Consider the following 23,666-nt stretch of genomic DNA (forward strand, 5'->3'; position numbering starts at 1 on the left):
GGCCTTTCAGGTCTTGGGCTCCTATCAGTAGACCGGGGGTCATAATTAATCACTCCTGTCTACTTGCTGGAGTTGAAAGGATGAGGAAACAGTGCTGCGAAATGCCAGCTAAAGAAGCCAGCTCCCCCTTGGCGGGGATGGGGGTGCAGGGAGTGCGGTGGGCAAGGGCCTGGAGTTGCCATCTGTTCACACCCCCAAACGACGTGAGAGGGGAGCCTCTGGGCTCACAGGTGCCTCCGGGAGCCGGGTGATGGCGAAGGGCCCCTCGCCTGGCTCCCAGTAGGTGCACCCCAAGCCCTGCATGCTGAAGGCAGCGCCGAGGGAGCGTGTGACTCAGCTACGAGCCAGCAGACCGGCCCCCGGGAGAGCAGGGCTGCGCTAGGAATCGCGTGCAGACTTCTAACTGCATCCTGGAGAGACCAGGGAGGGCTCCCCGGGGGAGGCGACATCCCAGTGGGCCTCGGTGAAGGCCGGAAATTTCAGTCCACAGAAACCCTCCCTCCTCAGTCAGAGAGCTGCTGCCTCGACTTGGGGCTCCACCTTTCAGGCAGAATGGGGGCTCCGTGAAGGCAGGGGCCTTGTCTACCGCGTTCATGGCTGCATCGCCAACAAACAAGTGCAGAGTGAATAAACGAAGTGCTGGCCTGGGCTCCCACCTCTCCTGGCTGGAGGGAGGAGGCCCTTATCAAAAGGTAGGTTCGGGCTTCCCTGGTGGCGCAGTGGTTGAGAGTCCGCCTGCCGATGCAGGGGACACGGGTTCGTGCCCCGGTCCGGGAAGATCCCACATGCCGCGGAGCGGCTGGGCCTGTGAGCCATGGCTGCTGAGCCTGCGTGTCCGTAGCCTGTGCTCCACAACGGGAGAGGCCACAGCGGTGAGAGGCCCACGTACCGCAAAAAAAAAAAAAGGCAGGTTCCCTCACATCTCGGCCCAGGACCCCCCAGCTCGGGGCACCAAATGCTGCCTCTCAGAGCTGGGCTCGGCCCTGCTTCCCTGGGCCACTCCCCATTCCCCGGGGCCTGTGTTGTATGGCAGCAAAGAGCCTTATTCAGGAGGGGACGGTGAGGAGACCCACTGTGTCACTGACAGCAGGCACGGGAGCGGGCAGGCGTGGGCAGGCGTGGGCAGGGTCCGGGCTCTCACTCAATCTTCTGAGAGCTGAGAAAACTGACACCCTGATTTCACAGGCCCTGGAGCCTCTGCACATGCTGGTCGCTCGGCCCTGCAAGCCCCTTCTTCCAGCTCCTGCCTGGCCTGGGAAGCTCCTGCTCGTGCTCCAAGCCCTGGGTCAGGCCACCTCCCTCACTCCTCTGAGCACCCTCTTCTCCCACACCTCGGAGGAGGCCTCTCCTGTGGGCTCACCAGGGCCCGGAGTGCCTGGGTTTGAATCCCGGCTCCAGCTCACATCAGCTGTGCCACGCTGGCCAAGTAACTTTACTTCGACCTCAGCTGCCTCGCGGGAAAGAGGGCAACAAAAATAGTACCGGGCTTCCCTGGTGGCGCAGTGGTTGAGAGTCCGCCTGCCGATGCAGGGGACACGGGTTCGTGCCCCGGTCCGGGAAGATCCCACATGCCGAAGAGCGGCTGGGCCCGTGAGCCATGGCCGCTGAGCCTGCGCGTCCGGAGCCTGTGCTCCGCAACGGGAGAGGCCACAACAGTGAGAGGCCCGCATACCGCAAAAAAAAAAAATAAAGAAAGAAAAATAGTACCGACTTCACAGGGTTGTCTCCCACTGCTCCACGTTTACAAAATGTATTTTAAAATTATGTAACAGTTCCCTCCAGGAAGGGCGGCTGCGCCCCAGCGTCTGGGTAGCTGTAGTGGCCCCAGCCTGCCCAGCACGACCCATCCCAGGCTCAACCCTTGGATGATCCGCTGGGACAGACAGAACAAGTGCGGTGGCCCAGGGCTGGGGCTTCCTCCCAGCGGCTGGCGTTTGTTAACCAAGGAACCCCCTTCTTGGTACCCTCACCTCAGAACCATCTTCTCCCCACTGTGGCTGCAATACCCACAAACCACTGGATTCCTGGCATCCTGCCCACCTCACCTACCATCCAGCCCAAACTACACACAGCGGCTGGATCCTAGATCATCTTCCTAAAGCTCCGACCTATATATTGAAGCAGCTATCAGCTCAATAACTGTCCAAGGCTGACGTGAGTGAAGAGCCTTTCCAGGCTCCTGCAACATGATTCTGTTTGCCTTCCCATATGGGCTGCACTGTGTCCCCTCAAATTCATATGCTGAAGGCCCAACACTCAGGACCTCAGAATGTGGCTATTATTTGGACATAGGGCCTTTAAAGAGGGGATTAAGTTAAAACGAGGTCACATGGGGGCCCTAATCCAACTGACTCATGTCCTTAAGAAGAGGAGACAGGAGACAGAGGGAAGACCATGACAAGACACAGGGAGAAGACAGCCACCTACAAGCCAAGGAGAGAGGAAACCAGCCCTGCCAGCACCTTGATCTTAGACTTCCAGTCTCCAGAAATGTGAGAAAATTAACTTCTGTGATTTAAGCCCCCCAGTCTGTGGCGCTTTGTTGCAGCAGCCCTGGCAATCTAACTCACTTCCCAGCTCCTCTCAGACGCAGAGCCAAGATCATTCCCAGCCAAAGCCCGGCTCCACGCACAGTGGTCTCCTCATCACTCCCCACACACGCCTCTGGGACGCCCCTCCTCCCACCAGTCGGCAACAACCCGCTCAGCCGGTGTCACTCAGTTTCCCCTAAGCCCCTAAGACAGGAACAAGCTGTCTCATAACAGTGACACCTCCCCAGCATCTTCTCCTGGCAGTCTCACCTGTTCCACTACCATCTCTCTCCTGCATCGCTACCTTGTTTGCTTGCTCATCTCTGGTCCCCTAGGAAATTTCCACACATTTGGGTTCTGACTGTGCAACCGGGCGGTACATTCCTTGGGGTCAGGACCTGGCCTGACCCCTAGTCCAGCGCTGCTCAGAGACGGCAGCCGTCAGTGAAAACTCTCTGACAAGTGCACATGTGTGAGATGAACTGAGTAAGTGTGAGCTGTGAGCCCGGAAACAACAGGAGAAAGGGGGGCAATGGAGGAGCACAACTGACCAGCACAGGGAAAGAACGGAGGTGGCCTGCAGCGCCTCGACTGGCCACCACGCAGCGCTGTTGGTCTGGCACAGCCCCAGTGACTGTGGCCGTGGGGCTTGAGTGCTGGCCTGGCCCGCCAACCTACAGACTCCAGTGTTCATGACTCGTCTGGTGCCTGATTGTCCAAAGTCACCTGTCCCCTGCCGTCATCCTGTTAGGGGCAGAAGCCACATGTTCTCGAATCCTAGACAGGGAAAGACGTCTGTGCATCTTGGGCGAGCCGAGTCTTAGCCTGACAGCCCCTCTGAAAACAACCGAGGGGCTTTCTGGCTCGTGGTGATGGTAGTAACGCAGAACAGACACATTGGGGAGGGAAAGTAGCCGCAGGCCCGGATCAGGAGGCGGCAGCCAGGAAGGGCCCGGATGGCCGGCCCACGGACGAGAAGAGATGGAAGTGGGAAGTGGTCTCTGAAGTGGAGCCGGGCCTGGGTGTGACGAGGGCGCTTCACGTCCTCACCTTGACTCTCCTGCCCCACAGGATTATCCACAGGATAATGTCCCGTCCGCCAGCCTGGCCACGGAAGGGCTCCCCAAGGCAGTGCTCCACCCTCGCCTCCCCGCTCTCCTCAGGAGGCATCTTCCTGGGATGCCCCCAAGCCGCCCCGCCCCACCTCGATAAGTCAGAACCTCTGCTGATTCCCCCCAGCGACACTCAGGAACTGTCCCCTGCTCTGACCCCGCACGTCCCCTAGCACCTACTTCCAGTTCACTCTGCATTCCCTTTATTGAAGGTGACTCATGTCTCCCTATAGCCCGAGCCCCCCTTGAGGCACAGAGGCTGGATTTGTGGGGGGAATTTGTGTTGGGCTTCAAAAGGGTGGAAATGATTGGACAACGGTGATATCATCCTGTCTCTTCAGACCCATTCACAGCCCTAGATGACATGAAGTTGAAATAATATGTTTTGTTTTGTTTAAGTCATTAAAGTTCCAGCCCTTGAAGCCACATGCCCTGGAGATGTGGGGACTGGGGAGCCTGACTCATGGGAACCACCTGGAAATCTGCCAGGGCTTTGGGTGGATCCCGGGAGAGGCCGATCCTCATCCTCGTAGCCCCTCGTAGGCCACGGGTGTACGTAGTGGTGGGCTGGGTGCCTGGGTTCCGATCCCAGGTCCACTGTCTCACCCTGGGCGGGCCGCCTCTCTGTACCTCTGTTTCCACATCTGCAAGATGGGGGTAACACCGGCTCCTACACCCTAGGCTCCTTGTGAGGATGTGAGGACTAGATGAGTCACCGTGAGTGGCCGTGCAGGGGGAAGCACCACGTAAGGCTTGGCTGCCTTCAGCTGGCAGTGGGTCTGCTCCTCCTGGCGCACTGAGGCCCAGTCAACAACCTGGGCATCCATTCTGAACCCACGATGGGGTGGAGGGCTCCCCAGGAGCTAGGACTGTCTCATGAGTATCAGGCTTAGGACACAGGTGGCCCTTGAGGTACCCCATCCGGGAAAAGGGAGGAGAGAAGGCCCTGCCTGCTGCTCAGGCACCAAGTGGCTCAGACGGAGTCGGAGGCTGAGCGAGGCCGAAAGTGAAGGGTGTACGGGAGCTGGGTGCTGAGGGAACCTGGGGCGAGCCTTCCCCAGGCACGACTGGGCACTCACTGCTCACCGTCCAGTTCACCCACGGCGTCTGAGGGGAAGAAGGGCCTGACACCTCAGAAGGTCACATGAGGACAGTGGATGTGAGGAGAGGCCAGGGTTCCATCCACCCAGGCCCACGGCCACACAGACCAGGCGGTGAACCTGGAGGCCTCAGGGCCCAGGAGCCAGGCTGGATGGTGCTCCTCCCCAGGGCCCCCTGAGGGGAGGCAGAGAGAAGTGGCACTTCCTGAGTGCCGACAGGCTCGTGCTGTGTCCTTGCCGCTCACATGGTGAGGGAGGGCTAAGCAGGTGGGCCGTGCAGAGGCCCAGCCTGGTGCTGCCGGAGGCACAGGGAGGGCCAGACAGCCTTTGCTGGCTTGAAGATGGAGGGGCCCATGAGAAGGAATATGGGGGCTGTAAGAGCAGAGGGTGGCCCCTTGCTGACAGCCAGCAGGGAAACTGGGACCTCAGTCCTACAGCCACAAGGAAGTGATTCCTGCCAATAAGCATGAGCCTGGGAGCGGGTTCTTCCTCGGGGCCTTCGGATGACAACTCAGCCCAGTTGACACCTTGATTCCCATCTGAGACACCCTGAGACCAGAAACCAGCCACGCCAGGTAGACTTCTGACCTACTGAACTGTGAGATAACAAAGGGGGGATGTTGAAAGCCACTCAGTTTGTAGTTACCTGTTATGCAGCAACAGGAAACTAATAGGCTTGGTTATTTTGAGTTTTCAAAGGGGAACCTTGACTGTGTTATTTGGAGACACTGGGTAGGGGGATGGGGGCATTTCAGCAGTGGCTGAAGCCCCTACCCTACTCCCTGGAGGCTTCTGCGGGGCTCCCCGCTAAGGCCCTGCTGCAGCTGCTACCTCCCTGCTACCAGCCTGACCCTCAGCTCCCCAGCTACAGGCGTGCTGTTGGGGAAAATACTGGAAGGTGGGGAACCAGCCTGAAATTGGGGGCGGGGTGGCTTCTGGGCAGGAACAGAGGGGAACAAAGGCCACAGGTCTGACAGTCCCCAGTCTGACATGGCCCTGGTCAGCTCGACCAGTTTCCATCCCGTCAGACTCAGCTAAGGACCTGTTTCTTCTCGAGGGAACAGAGTGCTATCTGCACCCAGTGTGCTCGAGGCCAGGAGTGTGGAAGTTAGACACTGGCCCCGGTGGAGACAGGGACATTCCTGAGTCCCACTCCAGCTTATGGAAACGGCTGCTGGAAACGCGGATTAACTCTGTGGCAGCTGTTTGCACTGATTTATGGCCCCTTCCGGACCCAAAGGCTCACTGCCCCACTCGGCTCCAACTCCCAAAACACAGCAGCCTTTGCTGTTTCCAAGACGTTTTAAAAAATAATATTTGAAGTGCTCTCTCTGGCCATACATATTCTAAAAGCAGAATAGAAAACGTTAGCTTGGTCCAGTGCAAAGATGAAGCTTCCAGCAACGAAACAGTCCATATTTTTAAACAATAAGACAATCTCCTTAACCCCCAAAGGGGGTCTAACCAATCAATAAGAAAAAGACCAACAACCCAAGAGAAAAATGGGCAACTAACATGAAAAAATTCATACACAGAAGAAATGCAAAGGGGCAACAGACACAAGAAGAAATGAGTAATCTTGTCAATCCTGGAAGAAATGCAAATGAAGGTAAGACAGTTATCATTTCTCCAGCAGCCACGCATTGTAAGGAGTAAAGGTTGTTCAAACCTTTTGAAGAACAATCCAGCAATATCTGCAAAGTGAGAAACGTTTATAACGGTCTTCGGGAAATTCCACGTCTAGGGATTAATTTTACAGACCTATGCAAAGACCTGTGTTTAGTGCAGCTCAGTTAAAAGAAAAAATCCAAATCAAACTGGAATGACTTTATGAGCCCAGTATAATTGAGTAAATTATGGGTTTTTTTCATTCACATGCTGAAATCTTATGTTATCATCAAAAAGGGCATATCAGACCTAGTCTTCCTCATCTTCGTGGGCTGACAAGAAGCCAAGACACATGTTCAGTGGAGAAAAAGCAAGTTATAGGAGAACACAAGTAGTAGGACACTGTTTCTTTTCTTTCTTTTTTTTTTTAAGCACACATGTATTTGTACATGTATGAGAAGAGCCTGGAAGGATGGATTCCATACTTAAGAGCGGTTGCCTCTGGGAAGAGAGGTGCGGGCCAAACAGACTTGAGCCACTGGCAATCAGGGCCCTGCCTGCTGACAGAGGGACTTCAGGACCAGATCTGAGCAGGGCTGGGGGTGAGCAGCCCTCAGGAGGCATCCAGTCCAGCAATTCCTGAGGTGTGCTGGGTGGACCAGGCCTCTTACCATAAGCGCAACAAAAACGAGAAGCGGGGGGCTTCCCTGGTGGCGCAGTGGTTGAGAGTCCGCCTGCCGATGCAGGGGACGTGGGTTCGTGCCCCGGTCCGGGAAGATCCCACATGCCGCCGAGCGGCTGGGCCCATGAGCCATGGCCGCTGAGCCTGCGCGTCCGGAGCCTGTGCTCCGCAACGGGAGAGGCCACAGCAGTGAGAGGCCCGCATACCGCAAAAAAAAAAAAAAAAAAAAAAAACGAGAGGGGGACCCATAACTAATTAAGTGGAAAAGGCTGAATATTGCTGTATTTCATCGATTCTAGGGCGTGGGTTTTGTTTCCTTTTGTTTTCTTCACTTTCCATCTCTGAAGTTGAGATGTGGCTCATCATTTATGGTGTGTCACAATTTAATTAGCTTTTTTTTTCGCTATTTGTAAATATAAGCTATCAGCGCAACTTCCACCAGTGGTAAAATTCAGTTTGCCTGCCTCTGAGAGACTGAAGATTCATATTAGCACATAAAGGCTCTGAAAAGTCCTGCAGCAAAGAAACGTGTCTACTCCCGATTTCTCCACCATATCTGACAACCCCCAACTTTTCTTTTTCCTTCTTAATTCTCATCTTTGCCTTTCCCTTTGTTTACAAATGAGATCATGCTGGGGCTCCATGGATGCCCCTCCCCACCATGGATGTCTGAGAAGGCAGAGAAGTCCCTGTCACTTTCCAGTGCAACTGGGGTGAAGGGAGGCACACTCACTCTTTAAAACTCTGTATAGGGACTTCCCTGGTGGCGCAGTGGTTAAGAATCTGCCTGCCAATGCAGGGGACATGGGTTCAAGCCCTAGTCCAGGAAGATCCCACATGCCACGGAGCAACTAAGCCCGTGCGCCACAACTACTGAGCCTGCGCTCTAGAGCCTGAGAGCCACAACTACTGAGCCCGCATGCCACAACTACTGAAGCCTGCGCGCCTAGAGCCCGTGCTCCACAACAAGAGAAGCCACTGCAATGAGAAGCCTGCGCACTGCAACGAAGAGTAGCCCCCGCTTGCCGCAACTAGAGAAAGACCGTGTGTAGCAACAAAGACCCAACACAGCCAAAAATAAATAAATTAATTAATTTATTAAAAAAAAAAAAAACTCTGTATAAAGACCATTTGGCAAAAACCGCAATAGCAACAATTGTCATCAAGAACCATCAATGGATGCTTTAAAAAAAAAAAAGTGGGTAAAAGTCTGACAAGAAACAGGATGACTGCAAAGTGTCTCCTTATGAGATAACTGCCAACACAAACAGAAAAACAGAAATTTGCAGAGGAGAACCATGGCAGACACAACTCTGACCAAATAATCTATTAGCCAGAGGGAAGACACATTGATGTCATGTCCTCCTGATCGGAGGGGGGGACAGTATTGCTGGTGTGGCACTCCTGCCCCAAATGCAGGATCTCCACCTACTCGGGGAAAACATCAGATACATCCAAATTGAGGGACACGCAGCAAAATAAACAGTCAAGCCTCCTCCAAAGTGTCAAGGTCATTAAAGACAAACAACCTGTGGCCCCACTCTAGGTGGACGGAGTCCACAGATGGAAAACCAGACTGGATCCTGAGCCAGGAACAGGGTAGCAGTGGGACAGCTGTGAAATTGTTTAATAACCGTATTGCTACTGATGTGAATTTCCTGGCTTAGAGAACTATAAACTGTCACACAAGATGTTGACACTGGACACAGCTGTGCAAAGGTATACAGACGGGCACTTTGTGTAGCATTTTTTGCACCTTTTTTGGGTAAGTTTAAAATTACTTAAAAATAGAAATTATACTAAAAAAATTGTATACAGTCAGCCCTCTGTATCCATGGAGTTCAACCAACCACGAATAGAAAATATTCAGGAAAAAAAATTCCATTAAATTCCAAAAAGCAAAACTTGCATTTGCCATGTGCCAGCAAATATTTACACAGCATTTTATTGTATTTACAACTATTTACATAGAATTTGCATTGCATTGGGTATTAGAAGTAATCTAGAGATGATTTAAAGTATATAGGATGGGACTTCCCTGGTGGCGCAGTGGTTAAGAATCTGCCTGCCAATGGAGGGGACGCAGGTTCTAGCCCTGGTCTGGGAAGATCCCACATGCCGTGGAGCAACTAAGCCCGTGTGCCACAACTACTGAGCCTGCGCTCTAGAGCCCGCGAGCCACAACTACTGAGCCTGCGCTCTAGAGCGCCCATGCCAAACTACTGAAACCCGCGCGCCTAGAGCCTGTGCTCCGCAACAAGAGAAGCCACCACAATGAGAAGCCCGCACACCGCAACGAAGAGTAGCCCCCGCTCGCTGCAACTAGAGAAAGCCCATGTGCAGCAACAAAGACCCAACGCAGCCATAAATACATACATACATACATACATACATACATACATACATTTATAAAATGCTATAAAAAAATAAAGTATACAGGAGGATGTGCGTAGATTCTGTGCAAACACTACGCCATCTTATGTAAGGGACTCCAGCATCCTCTGAGTTTGGTATCTGTGGGGGGTCCTGGAACCAATCCCTCATGCTAATGTGAACTTTACAATAAATCCATAAAACTGATATAATTAAAAATAAACACACATGGTGCATTTCAAACATGGGTGTGGGTGCTCAGGAAGGATGGATGGAGAGGGCAGTGCTGTCCAAGGGGCCTGGTCACAGGGCCACAGAGGTCACGATCAAGGACGCCAGCATGGATTTGGTGCTAAAAAGAATCTCAGGAACCCAGGACTCATAGGGCCACAACATACCGCGTGTGGTCTGAAACACCACAACCCAGTGTCACCCAGGAGAATTACCATCTATTGAGTATTTATGCCTTAAATGCATAACCACGTTTAATCCTCACAACAACCCTGTGAGGAAGGGGCTGCTATCATTATTCCCATTTTACAGATAGGAAAGCTGAGGCTCCGTGGTGCAGTTAAATAACTTGCCTAAATGCACACAGCCAGGCCATCTGAGTCCAGATTCACCACAGCACTGCTTCTGAAAAGGCTACTGCAGAGGCGTACGTCCCCTGGACTGAGCTGGAGGCACAGAGTGGCCCATGGTCAGTCCTCCCACCTCTCTGGGCCTCTCTCCTCATCTTTAAGATACGGAGAACAGTTTGGGGGCATCAAGAGCTCAAGATCTCTTTCAGGGGCTTCCCTGGTGGCGCAGTGGTTGAGAGTCCGCCTGCCGATGCAGGGGATGCGGGTTCGTGCCCTGGTTCGGGAAGATCCCACATGCCGCGGAGTGGCTGGGCCCGTGAGCCATGGCCACTGAGCCTGCGCGTCTGGAGCCTGTGCTCCGCAACGGGAGAGGCCACAACAGTGAGAGGCCCGCGTACTGCCAAAAAAAAAAAAAAGATCTCTTTCGGCTGGAAAGACACTAGGTGGGTCTTACATTCACACTGAAGTGTAAATGACTGGTGTCTAGTACTTTCTGATCAACCTTGACCAACAGGTGTGTTTGAGCATCCGTCTGCCCTACCATGTCCCGGGGAAGAGATGTTGAGATTTCTCACCTGGACACTGGGAGACTGAGTGTGAAGGGGGAAGAAGGCTCTGGGGATCTCGAGTCTGCAGGGGTCAGTCATCTCAACAAGGGGAAAGGGAGCCAGAGGTCCCAAAGACAGCATCTGGCTCACCTACTGGCCCAGGGCAGCCTCGCATAGGCAGGGGCTGCAGGGACAGGCCTGGAGGAGCCATCAGGGCCGGGGTTGGTACGGGGGGTCACTCGGGAGTGCCTCCTGAGAGGGCGGGTCTGTGGGTCAGGAGGAAACAGGGGTTTCCAGTAGGGTCTGTGTAAGGCGCCGGACAGGCCCGAGCATCTCCGTGTGCCAGCAGATGAGCAGGAAGCCTGGCATCTCGTCCAGAGCCTCTCTTTTCTCAATTGAAAAAGGGGATCATTATAGCCCCCTCAGGAGGGTTAGCAACAAGGGGAGGAGAAGCCGCCCACCCAGGGCCAGGCTGGCCTTACTTGCTCTCCTAACAACTCCCTGGGTGAGGGTGTTTACCTCCTCCGGGCAGGTGACAGATGGGAGACTCGCCAGGGCTCAGGACTGACTCGGGCCCCGGGGCAGGGCCAGGTTCAGGACCAGCTGCTTCCTAACGCTGACACGGGGCCCACCTCGGCCTGGCCGACAGGCGGTGCTCCACCACCCTGCTCTGCAGACCCCGCACCTCTATCCGGACGTGGGGTCTCTGCCTGCATGGCTGGAAGTGGCTGATGTGGGAACGAGGACAATGTTTCTCCCAAATGCCCCAAAGTCCTGGAGTGGAATCAGGCCCGAGCACCCACGCAAAGGCCCCCGCCTCCCTGTCAGCCCATGGGGCCCGAGCCTCTTCTGTGGCCACCCGCTCCAGCAGTGTGTCCAGGCCTGGCCTGGCGCTGGTCCTCCCTCACACCAGACCCCTCGGCCCCGTGACGTGGGCAGGCTGACACCCGGGGAGCCCCGGGCAAGTAGGTGCCACAGGGGCCAACTCCTCACAGGCCCACCCAACAGGTGTGCGAAGCATCGTCCTGGTGGGTTAATCCAAAACTCCAGCCTCCTGCACAAAATCGGGGCTGGAAGCTAATCCTGACTCGGGAGTAACAGTCCTCGGGGGGCTACACCCCTCTCCTCTTTGTCCTCCGAGACTCCAGGCCCTGCTACTAACTACCAGCTTCTGCCACGTGCCTCCCACCCAAACTCCGGGCACGCTGTGGGACCAAGGAGAGGAGCTGAGAGCACCTGGGCGCCCAACTCTGGGCCACACCTGCTGCAGTGGGCAGGGCCAGACCTTCCCCACACCTCCGCCCGAGGTGATGACAACCGCGCATCACAGATGAGCAAACGACTCTGAGAGGGCCGGTGACTGCCCAGGCCGCACCAGTGGGGCTGAGATTTCAGCCCAGGCTTGTCAGTGCCGAAGCCTGTTCTCTTCCATTACAATGTATCGCTGTTCTCAAAAGGGACAGGACTTTTGTTTCCTCAATAACCTCACAGGGCAGAGACTCCATGACTGAAGCAGGGATCTTGTCTGGACAATGCCATCGCCTGGACACCAGAGGGCACCCGGGGGCAGTGCCAGCTGGCAGTGCAAGAGCAGCAGGGCCAGAGCCCACACTGCATCCATCGTGGCCTCGAGCCCTCCTCGTCAGGCCGGGAGCCGGATTCGGGAACCACTGGCTAAGAATCCACCCAGATGGCATGGGTTCAAACCCCAGCTCTGTCCCTAGTAGCTCTGCGGCCTTAACCAACTAGATTCAGTGGATATCAGTATCCTCACCGCTACGGGGTGGTAACAGTAGTGCCTTTCTCACAGGGTCATCGTGAGGATTAAACCAGCTAATACAGTGCTTGGCATGCAGCTAGTGCTGCCGGGGTGCCACCTGAGCACTGACAAAGTGGCCCTAGAGGAACGGTGACCTGCAGGCGCCACAACCCTGGCGACACAGGCGGACCTGGAGGCCAGGCCTTGACTCCAAGGCCCCTCCCGCTCTCTCCCCTCCCACCCACGGCCCTCTGCAGCTCACCAAGGGCGGACAGCCGGCCCCCACCTCTGAGTGAGACCCCCCGACTCAACCACGCCCCCCACCCCGAGGCGGCTGCTCTGAGAGGATCGTGTCTCCCAGGCTCTACGGAATGTCATTTTCTCTTTGCTTGGTGTCTAGATTACTCCATTTCAATCCAGCCTCCAAACGGCCTGCAAGATAAGCCCTGATTAAATTCCCATAAAACCACAGGCAGAGACGCTCGATCTGCGGTGTGCACCCCCCGTCCCCAGGGAGGCCCGGCCTCCAGACGGCCATCTGTCACCCCCAGAGCGCATGTGTGGGAGCTGCCGGGGCAGCCACACCTCATCGGCAGCCGTCTCGGAAGGGCCTCTGAGCCCTTTGCCCTGTGGCCTGAAACCCTCCACCACCTGCTGCTCCCAGGGCCAAGGACACAAACCCACAATCTCCAATCACAGCCCAGCTTTCTCGCCCATTGCTCCGGCCAGTTCAGGAGCCGGCTAGAGCCTTGCCCAGGATCACTGGCCTAGGGTGGCAGAGCCAGGCCTCGGTCTCGGGGCTTCCACCTCAAAACCCCGGCCCTATGCAGCAAAGCAGGTGCCCACGAGAGAAGAGGCCTGCAGATGCGTGTCCAGCAATCTTGGCTGGCGACGCAGCCTCCCACTCCCCACAAGCCGGCAGCAGGCAGTGGTCAACTTCTGGGAGGCTCCTGTACTTGGTTTGAATTGGATCCAGGTTCAGTGCCATTTCTGCCTCTGGCTAAAGGGTGTGGGTGCAGCCCCGCCCAGAAGCAATCACCTGTTAGGGAAACCTGTGGCCCAGGCACTCTGGGGCGGATCACTCCGTCGCCTACTGACCTCATGTTGTATAAGCTTTTATGTGGAAGGAACATGCTGCTGAGGCCACCCACCCTGGCCAGCTGGAAGGGGAAAGGTCATTCCAAGAGCCATTCACCCATGGATGCCGCAGGCAGGAACCCACTCCCGGGAGGGGAAGGCGGACAGCTACTTGTGCCCCAAACTCATCCCCCCCATTCTGCCATGGTGACGGGGCTCCCAAATGTTGGCTGGCCACATGGTTGCCCAGAATAAAGACCACTTTCCCCGATTCCCTTGCAGCTCAGTTTGTAACTCGGTTCTGACCACTGAGGTATGAAAGAGCATCACTGTAGCTTCCAGAATTTTTCCTTAAAAGACACCCAGGGCTGTTTCCCTTTGCTTCCTTTTTCTTAGTCCCCTCTCCATCCTAACGTCTAGACTGTAGATGTGGTGGTTGGAGTTTCAGCACCACCTTGGACCAGGAGGGCCACGCCAGAAGAACAACGAGCTGGGGGAAGCCTAGGTCCCCGCCATCACTCGCCAGCACTGGCCAGCCTTCCTCTGGGCTTTTAAGTGAGAGAGAAATGAAGTCCATCTCATTTAATCCACCCTCCAGGTCTCTGCTATGGCAGCAACTTTGAAAGCGGGTTTCAGACTGACGCGTCTGCAGCCGGAAAGACCCTCTGCCTCCCCTCCAGGCTCTGAATTAGGAAAAGATAAGCTCTGGGAGCGTGGAACTGAGATGGCGCCAACCACACAGAGCCGCCCAGGTCCTCAGACAGGTGAGGCTGGGAGCTCCGGGCAGCAGGCCTCACCTGTCCCCCACAGCGGATGCTCTGTGCAGCGACGGATGGCCCGAGCGTGGACCCTCGGTCCAAGGGCTCTGCCTGTTAGCCCTGGGAGACCCTCCTCATGTGTCACAGCCCACCAGCCCACCCCCAGTGCAGAGCAGGGAGCCCTGGCACCTCCCTGCAGCAGCCTCACCCACTGCCCTGTCTTCTGTGCAGCCACCAAGGCTCTCTGAGGACAGGGAGAGCCACGTTGGCACAGGGGTGGCGACGACTCCAGGAGTTTCTGCCAAGCCCCTTCTCCCAACCCAAAAGCGGTGTCACCTGGACTGCTGTACCTGAGGAACTGAAAGGGTAATTACGGCCCTTTACAGCAGGCCTAACAGGGCTGCGAGCCTCCAGGAACCGCAGGAGTGCGGCAGGGGAGCGCCAGGGATGCGCTTCCCAGAGCAGGTTCTCTGCATCCGCGCCAGGAGGAGCCTCGCCTCTGGGAGGGTGGGAGGTGGGAGCCAGCAGTGCTTCCGCACGTACCGCCCCGGGTGGGCAGGAAAGGGCTCCAGGAAGTCCCAGCCTCTGCCTGCCCTCCTGGAAGAATACCAGCCCGGCTCGGCGTGCACGATAAGGAAAACCCAGGGTGCAGCGGTCACGGCCCACCCACACAATTCCTGCTGGCCCAGGACCAAGCCGGTCTTGAGAGTTTGGTCAACAAGTTCTCACTGGGCCCCCTAGCAGGCAGCCCCCAAGCTGACCTCACCTGGGTTGGAGCTGAGTGGGGTCTGGCTGTGTCCCCGATGGGGGCCAGTCACCAGCCCCTCACACCTGTGGCTGGGTGGGAGGTCACCCTCACAACAGTAACGACCATCAAAATCTACCTCTAGGCTGCGTCTGCACCGCCTGTCTAAAATGTATTCTCATCTCCTCACTCACCAGCTTCCACACCTTCAAAGGCTGCTCTCGAATGGAGGTCCCAACTGCCCAAGGTGTTCGAAGTCCCTGCTCTGACCCATGGTCTGCAAGTCCACACAAGCACCCCACTTCAGCTCCCTCCCTGCTTTGCTCATACCCCCGCCCTGTCTGGGAGGCTTTCGTCCCCTCAGTACTCACCCCCCAGGGACAACCCTGCTTCCTGTGCGCCCTGCAGTCCAGCCCGCTGAACAAGCATGCTCACACTCTAGGCCTGGGCTCACCCTTGACCCCAGCCCTGATTCTCTACCCATGAAAATGGAGACAGACTCCAAGATCCAATCCAGATGCCTCAGCGCTTTCCAGTGTAACAGGAGCAGGAACAGTGGCTCCCATTCCTGGGTGACCCCATACTGTCATCTCCTGTCCCTTCGCAAATAGTTGGCATCTAACACACACACTTACTGGGAAGAGGTGGATTTCCTTTCCAGAACCAATGTTCAGCCAAAACATCACTATAGACCTTCCTTCTCATCTGGGGGCTCTGGTTCAACCCAGGGAAGGAATGCAAAGGGAACGGAAGTTGACGCGGTCACTGACCACTCCAGACCCAAGGATGGGAGGATGCTAGCATGTTGAAAAACCCTGCCTGCTTTGGGGCCCCCCAGGATGTCATGTCCATGTTGTCTCCTGGTGACGGCCAGGCACCCAGGGCAAAATGCCTCAAGACCTCTTCCAGGACAGCCAGGTCCACCAGCCAGCTCTTGCACAGAGCAGGTTCCTTAGAGAACCAAGCACTCACCAATTCTCCTGACCAGGGTCCATGACTGCATCCATGCCAGGTGCTTGCTAGATCCAGGGCCCTCTGACTATGGACATGAAAGTCAAGCTTAGGGGTTAGGAGCTGGGGAGCCTGAGTCAGAGAGACGTGGCTAGATTCTAGCTCTGCAGCTTACAGGCTTGTGTGATGCTGGCACACCTGTTAACCTCCCAGAGCCTCCTCTGCAAAACAGGGAGGATGGATGATCTGGCCCACCTTCATAAGCACCAGAAGAGAGAGTGTAAGAAGAAGGCTTAGCCCAGTGCTGGGCACACAGCACGTACCCAATAAATCCTGCTCTTATTATTCCCATGCTGGTCCTGTGAGCCAAAGCACCCACCGGTCCAACCATCACGTGAACAACACCTGCGGCCAAGTCACCATCCAGGTCAGGGTTCAAGGCAGCCCCTTTAGGTCACACACATGTGGCCTGGATGGCAGGAAAAAGGGCTGCCTTTCCTGCCTCTAAGATGGATTCTCACGCAGCCCCAAGGCCCAGGCAAAGCACTTTCTCTTAAAGTTAAATAAGAACTCTCAGCAGGGAACGCCTGGACCAGGGGGGCGAACTAGGAGGTTACTGTTAACGTGAATCTTTCCAAAAAGCCCTTCTCACATAAACAAACACCTTGGAAAGGCAGTCTGACTTCTCTGGAGCTGCCCTGCCCTGGGACGTAGGGAGGATGAGTCCTCAGGGGCAGGGGCCCGCAGCTGGCAGGAGACGCTCCCGCAGCTGAGACGGAGGCTCCCGCCTGCGAGAACAGAGCGTACCCCGCAAGGTCCAGCCACCACATTACATATCTCCATGTGTTTGATGAAAGGCCCTTCAATTTCTCTGTTTGTCTCTTTTGCCCGGTTACATAACTCCACCCGCCCGCCCGCCGCTGAGCTATTCTACACACACTTCTGCTCTCTAACCACTGTGTTATCTGGATACTTCATCACCACTCGTGGGTTTAAGACAACAAAACTTGACGTGGTTGGAGCCAGTCTCCCAAAGAGAGCACCCTAGGGCTTTTACTTCCGAACTCTGCTGGTCACAGAGGGAGAAGGAAAGGCCCTCCCCAGAACGTACAGCTGCTTCCTGTGTCAAAGCGCTTAAAAAGACTGGACCCCCGTCCCTCCTCCCACCCCACGCAATGACCACCTTGTGTCCATGAGGTGGGCCGACTGCCACGGATGCTGAGCCACTCACGCCCGTACCTTTCATGTAGGCCTCGATCTTCCGGATGAGCTCGTAGGACTTGGACCGGTCAAGCAGGGTTCGGATGGCGGGAAGGGGGTCCAGGACAATGGTCTCAGGGTGGGCATCAATGTATTCCTGAGAAGAAAGAACACTCCTTCCGGTTAGAGAGGGAAGACTGACGCTGAAACGAGGGGGACACGCCAGATTTCAGCCCGCGTGCCACCCCCACATCCACCTCTCTGCTCTCCATCCCCCCACCAGCCCTGACTTCTGGTTGAGGCAACACCTGGTCTCAGGAAACCGCCCCAATGGGATCACATGACTTTGGTCAGACCAATCAGCATGTTCCACCTCCTGGGGCTGCTGGCTCAGGAGAGGACATGTGACCCGAGTCCATTCAATCAGAGGCAGGCTCAGCGCTGTTGTTGGAAATGCTGGGACAGGAGCACTCTCCCTCCCTGAGGACAAGAGGAAGCTGGGAGACCGGGCAGCTGGGAGCAGTCATCCTGGGATCTGACGGAGAGAGAGTGGATGGAGCCCAAACTCAAAATGGAGCCCAAAGTGAGAAAACAGGGCCGAGAAAAGGAGAACAACTCGGTTCTGGTCAGCTTGTTCAACTCCTGGATAAAGCCTCACCTGAAACCCGGTCTGCTCCACGGGTGGATTATGCTCAATGAGTGGCCAGCACCCTGCACTGATAAGGGTTCTGAGGCAGGGCTGGGGAGAGTGGGATGCCAGGATGCAGTAGGTCTGTGGGAAGGTGATGAGACACTCGCCATGGGGCAGCCACCCGGCCTGCAGGTGCTCACTCCAGTTAAGTGCTTATTAATACCCATTAGCTTCATGGTAGACCATGGAAGTGCAAGCAGAACTATGATAAGATTAGTCTTTAAGGAAGTTACAGTCTTCTTGGGGACATAACATTAAGGCACATGAGGAACAAGAAACCATTATCTGCAATGTAATTCAACAGAAGACAGAGCAAGATGTGTCCTGGAAAAGAACTCAAGGATCTTGGGCCGCCATGAGACACCTCTGTGACTCCAAGAGCTCCAAGTCACAACAGGGGGCTAGAGCAGCTTGTCAGGAAGACCAAGTAAATGAGACCATCCCCCTGGCTCTAAAACTCCAGGATTCTATGGACACAAATGGGGGATGCGGGAGTAACAGGAGAGGGGCTCAGAGACAAGGCTGGGTGTAAGGAGGGCCATTCACGAGCTGCTGTTGTTACTGTGGGTTGAAGTGTGCACACCCACCCCCGGATCTGTTCAAGTCCTAACCCCCGTCCCTGTGAACTTGACCTTATTGGAAATGTCCTTACAGATGGAATCGAGTTAACATGCGGTTATACAGGATTCGGATGGACCCTCATCCATTGACTGGTATCTTCAAGACGAGGAAAATCTGGACACAGAGACACACAGGGAGAAGGCTGTGTGAAGGTGAAGACAGTGACCGAGCTCAGCCACAAGGCAAGGATGGCCAAGGACCACCGGCCACCAGCAGATTTCCCGTCAGTCTCCAGAAGGAACCAATCCTGCAGACACCTTGATTTTAGACTTCCAGCCTCCTTAACTGTGAGAGAATGAATGTCCGTTGTTTTAGGCCACTTAGTTTGTGGTACTTTGTTACGGGAGCCCCAGGGAATAAATACACCAGCTTAATTCACCCCTCCCCGCCCATTCCACAAGATCTGTCTGTGAGGTCAGCAGAGGCCAGGAGGAAAAGCCATAATGCTTCTCTTCTAGTAAACCTTATCAGAAAAAAGAACGCTCCATTTGGGATTTTTTTTTTCCCCTGGTGAACCTATTTTGGTTCCTAGTAATCATTTTTAAGAGCTCTCGACACAAAAGCCAGAGATTCGTATCTACGTCTCTGCAATCTGTTCCCGCCTTGTGTTTCATACCAAAGTAGTAGCTGATTATGAGCTCACTGGTGGCTTTTTCTCTGGATGTTTAAAAGAAGTCTCCGTCCCTGAGGGGTGGCCAGTGCACACATCTGGGGAGGCCTTCTTCCCGTCCTCACACCTGTGAACTCCACAGGGCCTACACGTTCTCGCCGCAGAAGGTCCTCTCCCAGCACGTGCATCTGCAGACCCAAGTGCAGAACAGAAGCTGCCTTCGCGGCTTCCTCCTCCTCCTGAGAGCCTGGCCCGCTGCCCTGCTCATACAGAACAAGCAGGCAGCTGATGCAGGAGGGCCCACGTCTGGCACCCCCAGGGGACGTGGGATCGAGGTGAGAGATGTCTGTAAGGAAAGTCTATCCAAGGATATAACTTGGATAGGTTCTCTCTCCTACAGCCTCACTTCAGGGTACCGAACCTCTCTGCTGCGGGCTCCCCAGAGGCAACTCTCCCCATCGGCGCTGTTCCTTTACCGGAGCTTGTTCCTTTGAACCAGATCTACGCTGCCACAAGAGCATGTCATTCGTGAGACACCAAGATCGACATATACGACCGAAATCATGTTCATGTCCTCATGTTAAAAGGTCATCCACTCAACACACTTCACAGCATCCACAGCGCTCAGGGCATCGTGCAGGGTGCAAACAACACTGGACGAATGACAGCCTTCTAGGTTTTCCCCTACCGGATCTGGCCAATGAATTCACGTTCTGGGCTATGAATTGAAAGCACTGCAGTGCCCTCACCACCCCCTGCCAGGAAACAGTGCAGTACAGAGGGAAGAACAGGGGACTGAGAGTCAAGAAACCCAGTCTCAGGGCTTCCCTGGTGGCGCAGTGGTTGAGAGTCCACCAGCCGATGCAGGGGACATGGGTTCGTGCCCCGGTCCAGGAGGAGCCCACATGCTGCAGAGCGGTTGGGCCTGTGAGCCATGGCCACTGAGCCTGCGCGTCTGGAGCCTGTGCTCCGCAACGGAAGAGGCCACAACAGTGAGAGGCCCGCGTACCACAAAAAAAAAAAAAAAAAAAAAAAAAAAAACCCAGTCTCCCACTGTGATCACCTTCCACTGTCACCTTGGGCAAGCCATTTGGTTTCTCTCGTCTCGGTTTCCTTGTCTGTGACTTGCAAGTATAAGTTGGAGAAACCTAGGAGTAGTGTTTAGGAGGCACACTTCAAGGCCACACACGGGGCTGTTCTAGAACAGGACGGGCAGCCACTGGTAGAGGCATTACAGGTAACGGCAGGGACACACACAAGCTCACTGCTTTCCTTCAAAAGGAAGGCGACATCAGAGACGTTGCTTCGACGGGCTGGCCCAATTCTCCCCCAGCCACCAAGGTCCAGTAAACCATGACCCACCCTCAAATGTCCCCACCGCAGTACCGAGAAGAATGTCCACATGGTTGGCAGATAACACAAAGCTGGTTCTGGTTCCACTTTTGTGCATTAGGGCAGCGGCCTTTATAGAGAGAACTCAGACTCATTAAGACGTGAATTGAAGCCAAAGAAGCTAGAAGAAACCAAAGGAGGGAAGATGTGACAAGCAGGCACCAACAAGCTTTTGACCCAGGATGAAAGCATCAGAATTAACAGAAGAATTATTCCTAAACATGATCTCTTTTGGGACAAGGACAGAGAGGGCAAAGAAAGAGTTTTTCCAATCACCCCATTATCCACAAGCGGATTTTCTTCCAAGCCTTTCAGTTTATCTATTGTATCGCAGGCTTCATGCATTTTTCACAGGTCTCTTAGAATTACCAAACAAATTGCTGGAAGGGTGAGCGCCCTCTTACCATTTTATCACCACCACTCAAGGAAGAAAGGCCCAAACCGTCTCCATGGCAAATGGTAAACACATGTTCTGTTAGACAGCCTGCCTCGAAACACCTAGAAAGGGATCCTGGAAGTTAACATGGAAGAGTCTGGCTTTAAGCAGCTAAAGCAAGAGAAACGCAGAGATATATAGCTCGGGGTCAGCAGGGCCAGGAAGAAGTCTAGGGAATACTGACAAAGGGGCACAGATGGGCCAGATGCCCCCACCCCCCAAGGCCCATGGGGTGATGATGCCAAGAGGGGCACCGGGCCCTCTGCTGGGCTGGGGAGGATGGGCAGGGTTCAAGTTTTCCCCACTGAGAATCTGAGCCGAATGAGAGATGAACCGAGATGAACATGAGAGATACCATTTCCTCTGCAGTTCCAGGTATGGCCAGGAAAGGAGCAGGAGTGGGACACAAGGATTTGCTCTCAGCTAACAGAAAATGCAGGTGGGAGTCCCAAGTTCAAATCCTGCCTCTGCCACCTTATGTCTGTGAAGGAGAAACTGGAATTAATCTCTGACATTCCATTTCCTGTGTATAAACGTACATTTTGAATAAAACCTATCTCAGGGAGCTGCCATGGACAACGAGGAGATGACAGTGACAGATATGAAAAGAGTTGGTAGGGGGAGTTCCCTGGTGGTCTAATGGTTAGGACTCAGCTCTTTCACTGCCGTGGCCCAGGTTCAATCCCTGGTTGGGGAACTGAGATCCTGAAAGCTGCACAGTGCAGCCAATATAAATTTTTTAAAAAGAAAGAAAGAAAAAAAAAAGAAAAGAGTTGGTAGATACAAAAACAAAAAGGATTCTCATGGTTCTGAAGCACATGGACTCTTAGGGCCCAACCCTACCTAAGATCTCTGAGCCTGTTGTACCCTGCCCTGCCTGGCAGAGATGGGGGCAGGAGCAACCAGAGCATGACACGATCCCCGGCCCAGGGCAGCCGAGGCTGCAGCGAGCAATCCTCTGCGGACAGCTCAGGTCCTGACAGAGCCCAGCTGCAGTTGGCCAGCCCGCTCCTCACAGGGAAGCAGGAAAGGCACCCAGTATCCACCCCCGGATCCTCAGGAGGTAATAGGGCTCTGGCCCACTCCCCCAGAACACCGCAGGTCTCTTTCTAGGAAGTGGTAGCACAGGGAACTATATTCAATATCCTGTGATAGACTATAATGGAAAAGAATACTAAAGAATATATATATATGCAACTGAATCACTTTGCTGTACATCAGAGATCAACACAACACTGTAAATCAATTTATACTTCAATTAAAAAAGAAAAAGTGGTGACTCATTTTTCAGAGATGTGTACTAAAACAATTTACAGATTAAATATGATGTCTAGGGCTTCCCTGGTGGCGCAGTGGTTGAGAGTCCGCTTGCCAATGCAGGGGACAAGGGTTCGAGCCCTGGTCTGGGAGGATCCCACATGCCGCAGAGCAACTAGGCCCATGAGCCACAACTGCTGAGCCTGCGTGTCTGGAGCCTGTGCTCCGCAACAACAGAGGCCCGCACTCCGCGATGAAGAGTGGCCCCCACTTGCCACAACTAGAGAAAGCCCTCGCACAGAAACGAAGACCCAACACAGCCAAAAATAAATAAATAAACAAATGTGGGTTAAAAAAAAAAATGATGTCTAGCATCTGCTTCACAATAACCGGGCACAGGGAAAAAAGTAGGTGAGGCACAGGTGAAAGCACAGCGGCCACAAATTGCTGACTCGTGAAGCTGGGTGATGGACGGGGGAGTGCATCGCAGCATCCTCTCGAGCATTTTTTAATTTTCCAAAACAAAAAGTCTGGGGGGAAATGGAGGGAGTGGGGGAAGTAACGAGGTCCTCCCTTTCTTCAACTCCCTGCACCCACAACTGTGCCAGAAATGAGTCCGAACAGCAACACTATCTTTCAGGAAGAAGCAGGAGGCCGCCACCCAGATGGGAAACACAATGAGAGTGACTCATGGTAAAGATGATAATAAATAATCATAATTGATAATAATTTAGAACAACAGCAGCTACCATTTACCCAGGACTGGCTACATGCACGCCACTGGGTAAAGCGGTTTGCAAGTACTATTTCTTTTAACATAAAAATCCTAGGAGGTAAGAGCTAAAACTATAAATCTCTTAGAAAAACACACTGGTGTCAAGTCTTTGTGACCTTGGATTAGACAATGGTTTCTCAGGTATGATACCAAAAGTACAAGCAAGAAAAAATAGATAAACCGGGCATCATCAACAGCAGGAGCTTATGTGGGTCCAGGAGGCCACCTGCCTTGGACCTGGTGCTCTGGAGTGAGGGAGTGCCCGGGCACGGCCTCACCTCATCACGCTTGGGACCCAGCAGCTGGAAGGCTGCCTGCTGGGCTGTGTGCCCCTGAGAGCCCAGCTGGGCACAGCCTAGCCTCTAACCCCGACGGCAGGACTGGAAATTCAGGTTTGATGGACGGCTCTGGAAATCTACGCCTGGGGGTGGGGGGGAGGGGAGCTAGGATGCAGGAAGGGCCACCACACAGCCCCGTCTCCTCTCTGGGCCTCAGCTTCCTCTCCTGTCAAGTGAAGGCCAATGCTGGGAAGAGGTCTCACGCGTAGGAAGGAGCTGGAGGCCGCCAGACCCGCGTAAATTCCTGCTCTCCCCACTTGCTGTGTGCGGCCTCTGTAAGCCTCAGTCCTCATCTGTCCACAACTCAGGAGGGCAGGTCTAGAATAGGAAACAGGACCGAAGCCTGGGGCCAGCGGTGGGAGGAGAATGGAGAGGATGGGAGCTACCTGGACCTCCCAAGAACGAGCAGAGTCTCCTACTGGGTCTCTGGGTGGCCGGCTGTTTGAAAGATGTCTTCGTGGGTTCACATCCAGCAGGCGCTTATGCAAGCCCCACAGCGGGAGCGAGCCTGATGCCCTGTT

The 23,666-nt window shown here is 54.6% G+C and overlaps 1 protein-coding gene across 1 annotated transcript in view; it reads right to left on the bottom strand.

Moving 5' to 3' along the window:
• ITPK1 (inositol-tetrakisphosphate 1-kinase) overlaps nucleotides 1-23,666 on the bottom strand; it is a gene marked incomplete at its 3' end in the record, with an annotated part of 167,532 nt that overhangs the window by 27,770 nt on the left and 116,096 nt on the right. The window contains exon 4 of the mRNA XM_079699798.1: nucleotides 17,065-17,182. Coding sequence (XP_079555924.1) covers nucleotides 17,065-17,182 — 118 coding nt within the window. The remainder of the gene's footprint in view (nucleotides 1-17,064; nucleotides 17,183-23,666) is intronic.

This window comes from Hyperoodon ampullatus (genome assembly GCF_949752795.1).
Source record: "Hyperoodon ampullatus genome assembly, chromosome: 3".
Taxonomy (NCBI): Eukaryota; Metazoa; Chordata; class Mammalia; order Artiodactyla; family Ziphiidae; genus Hyperoodon; species Hyperoodon ampullatus.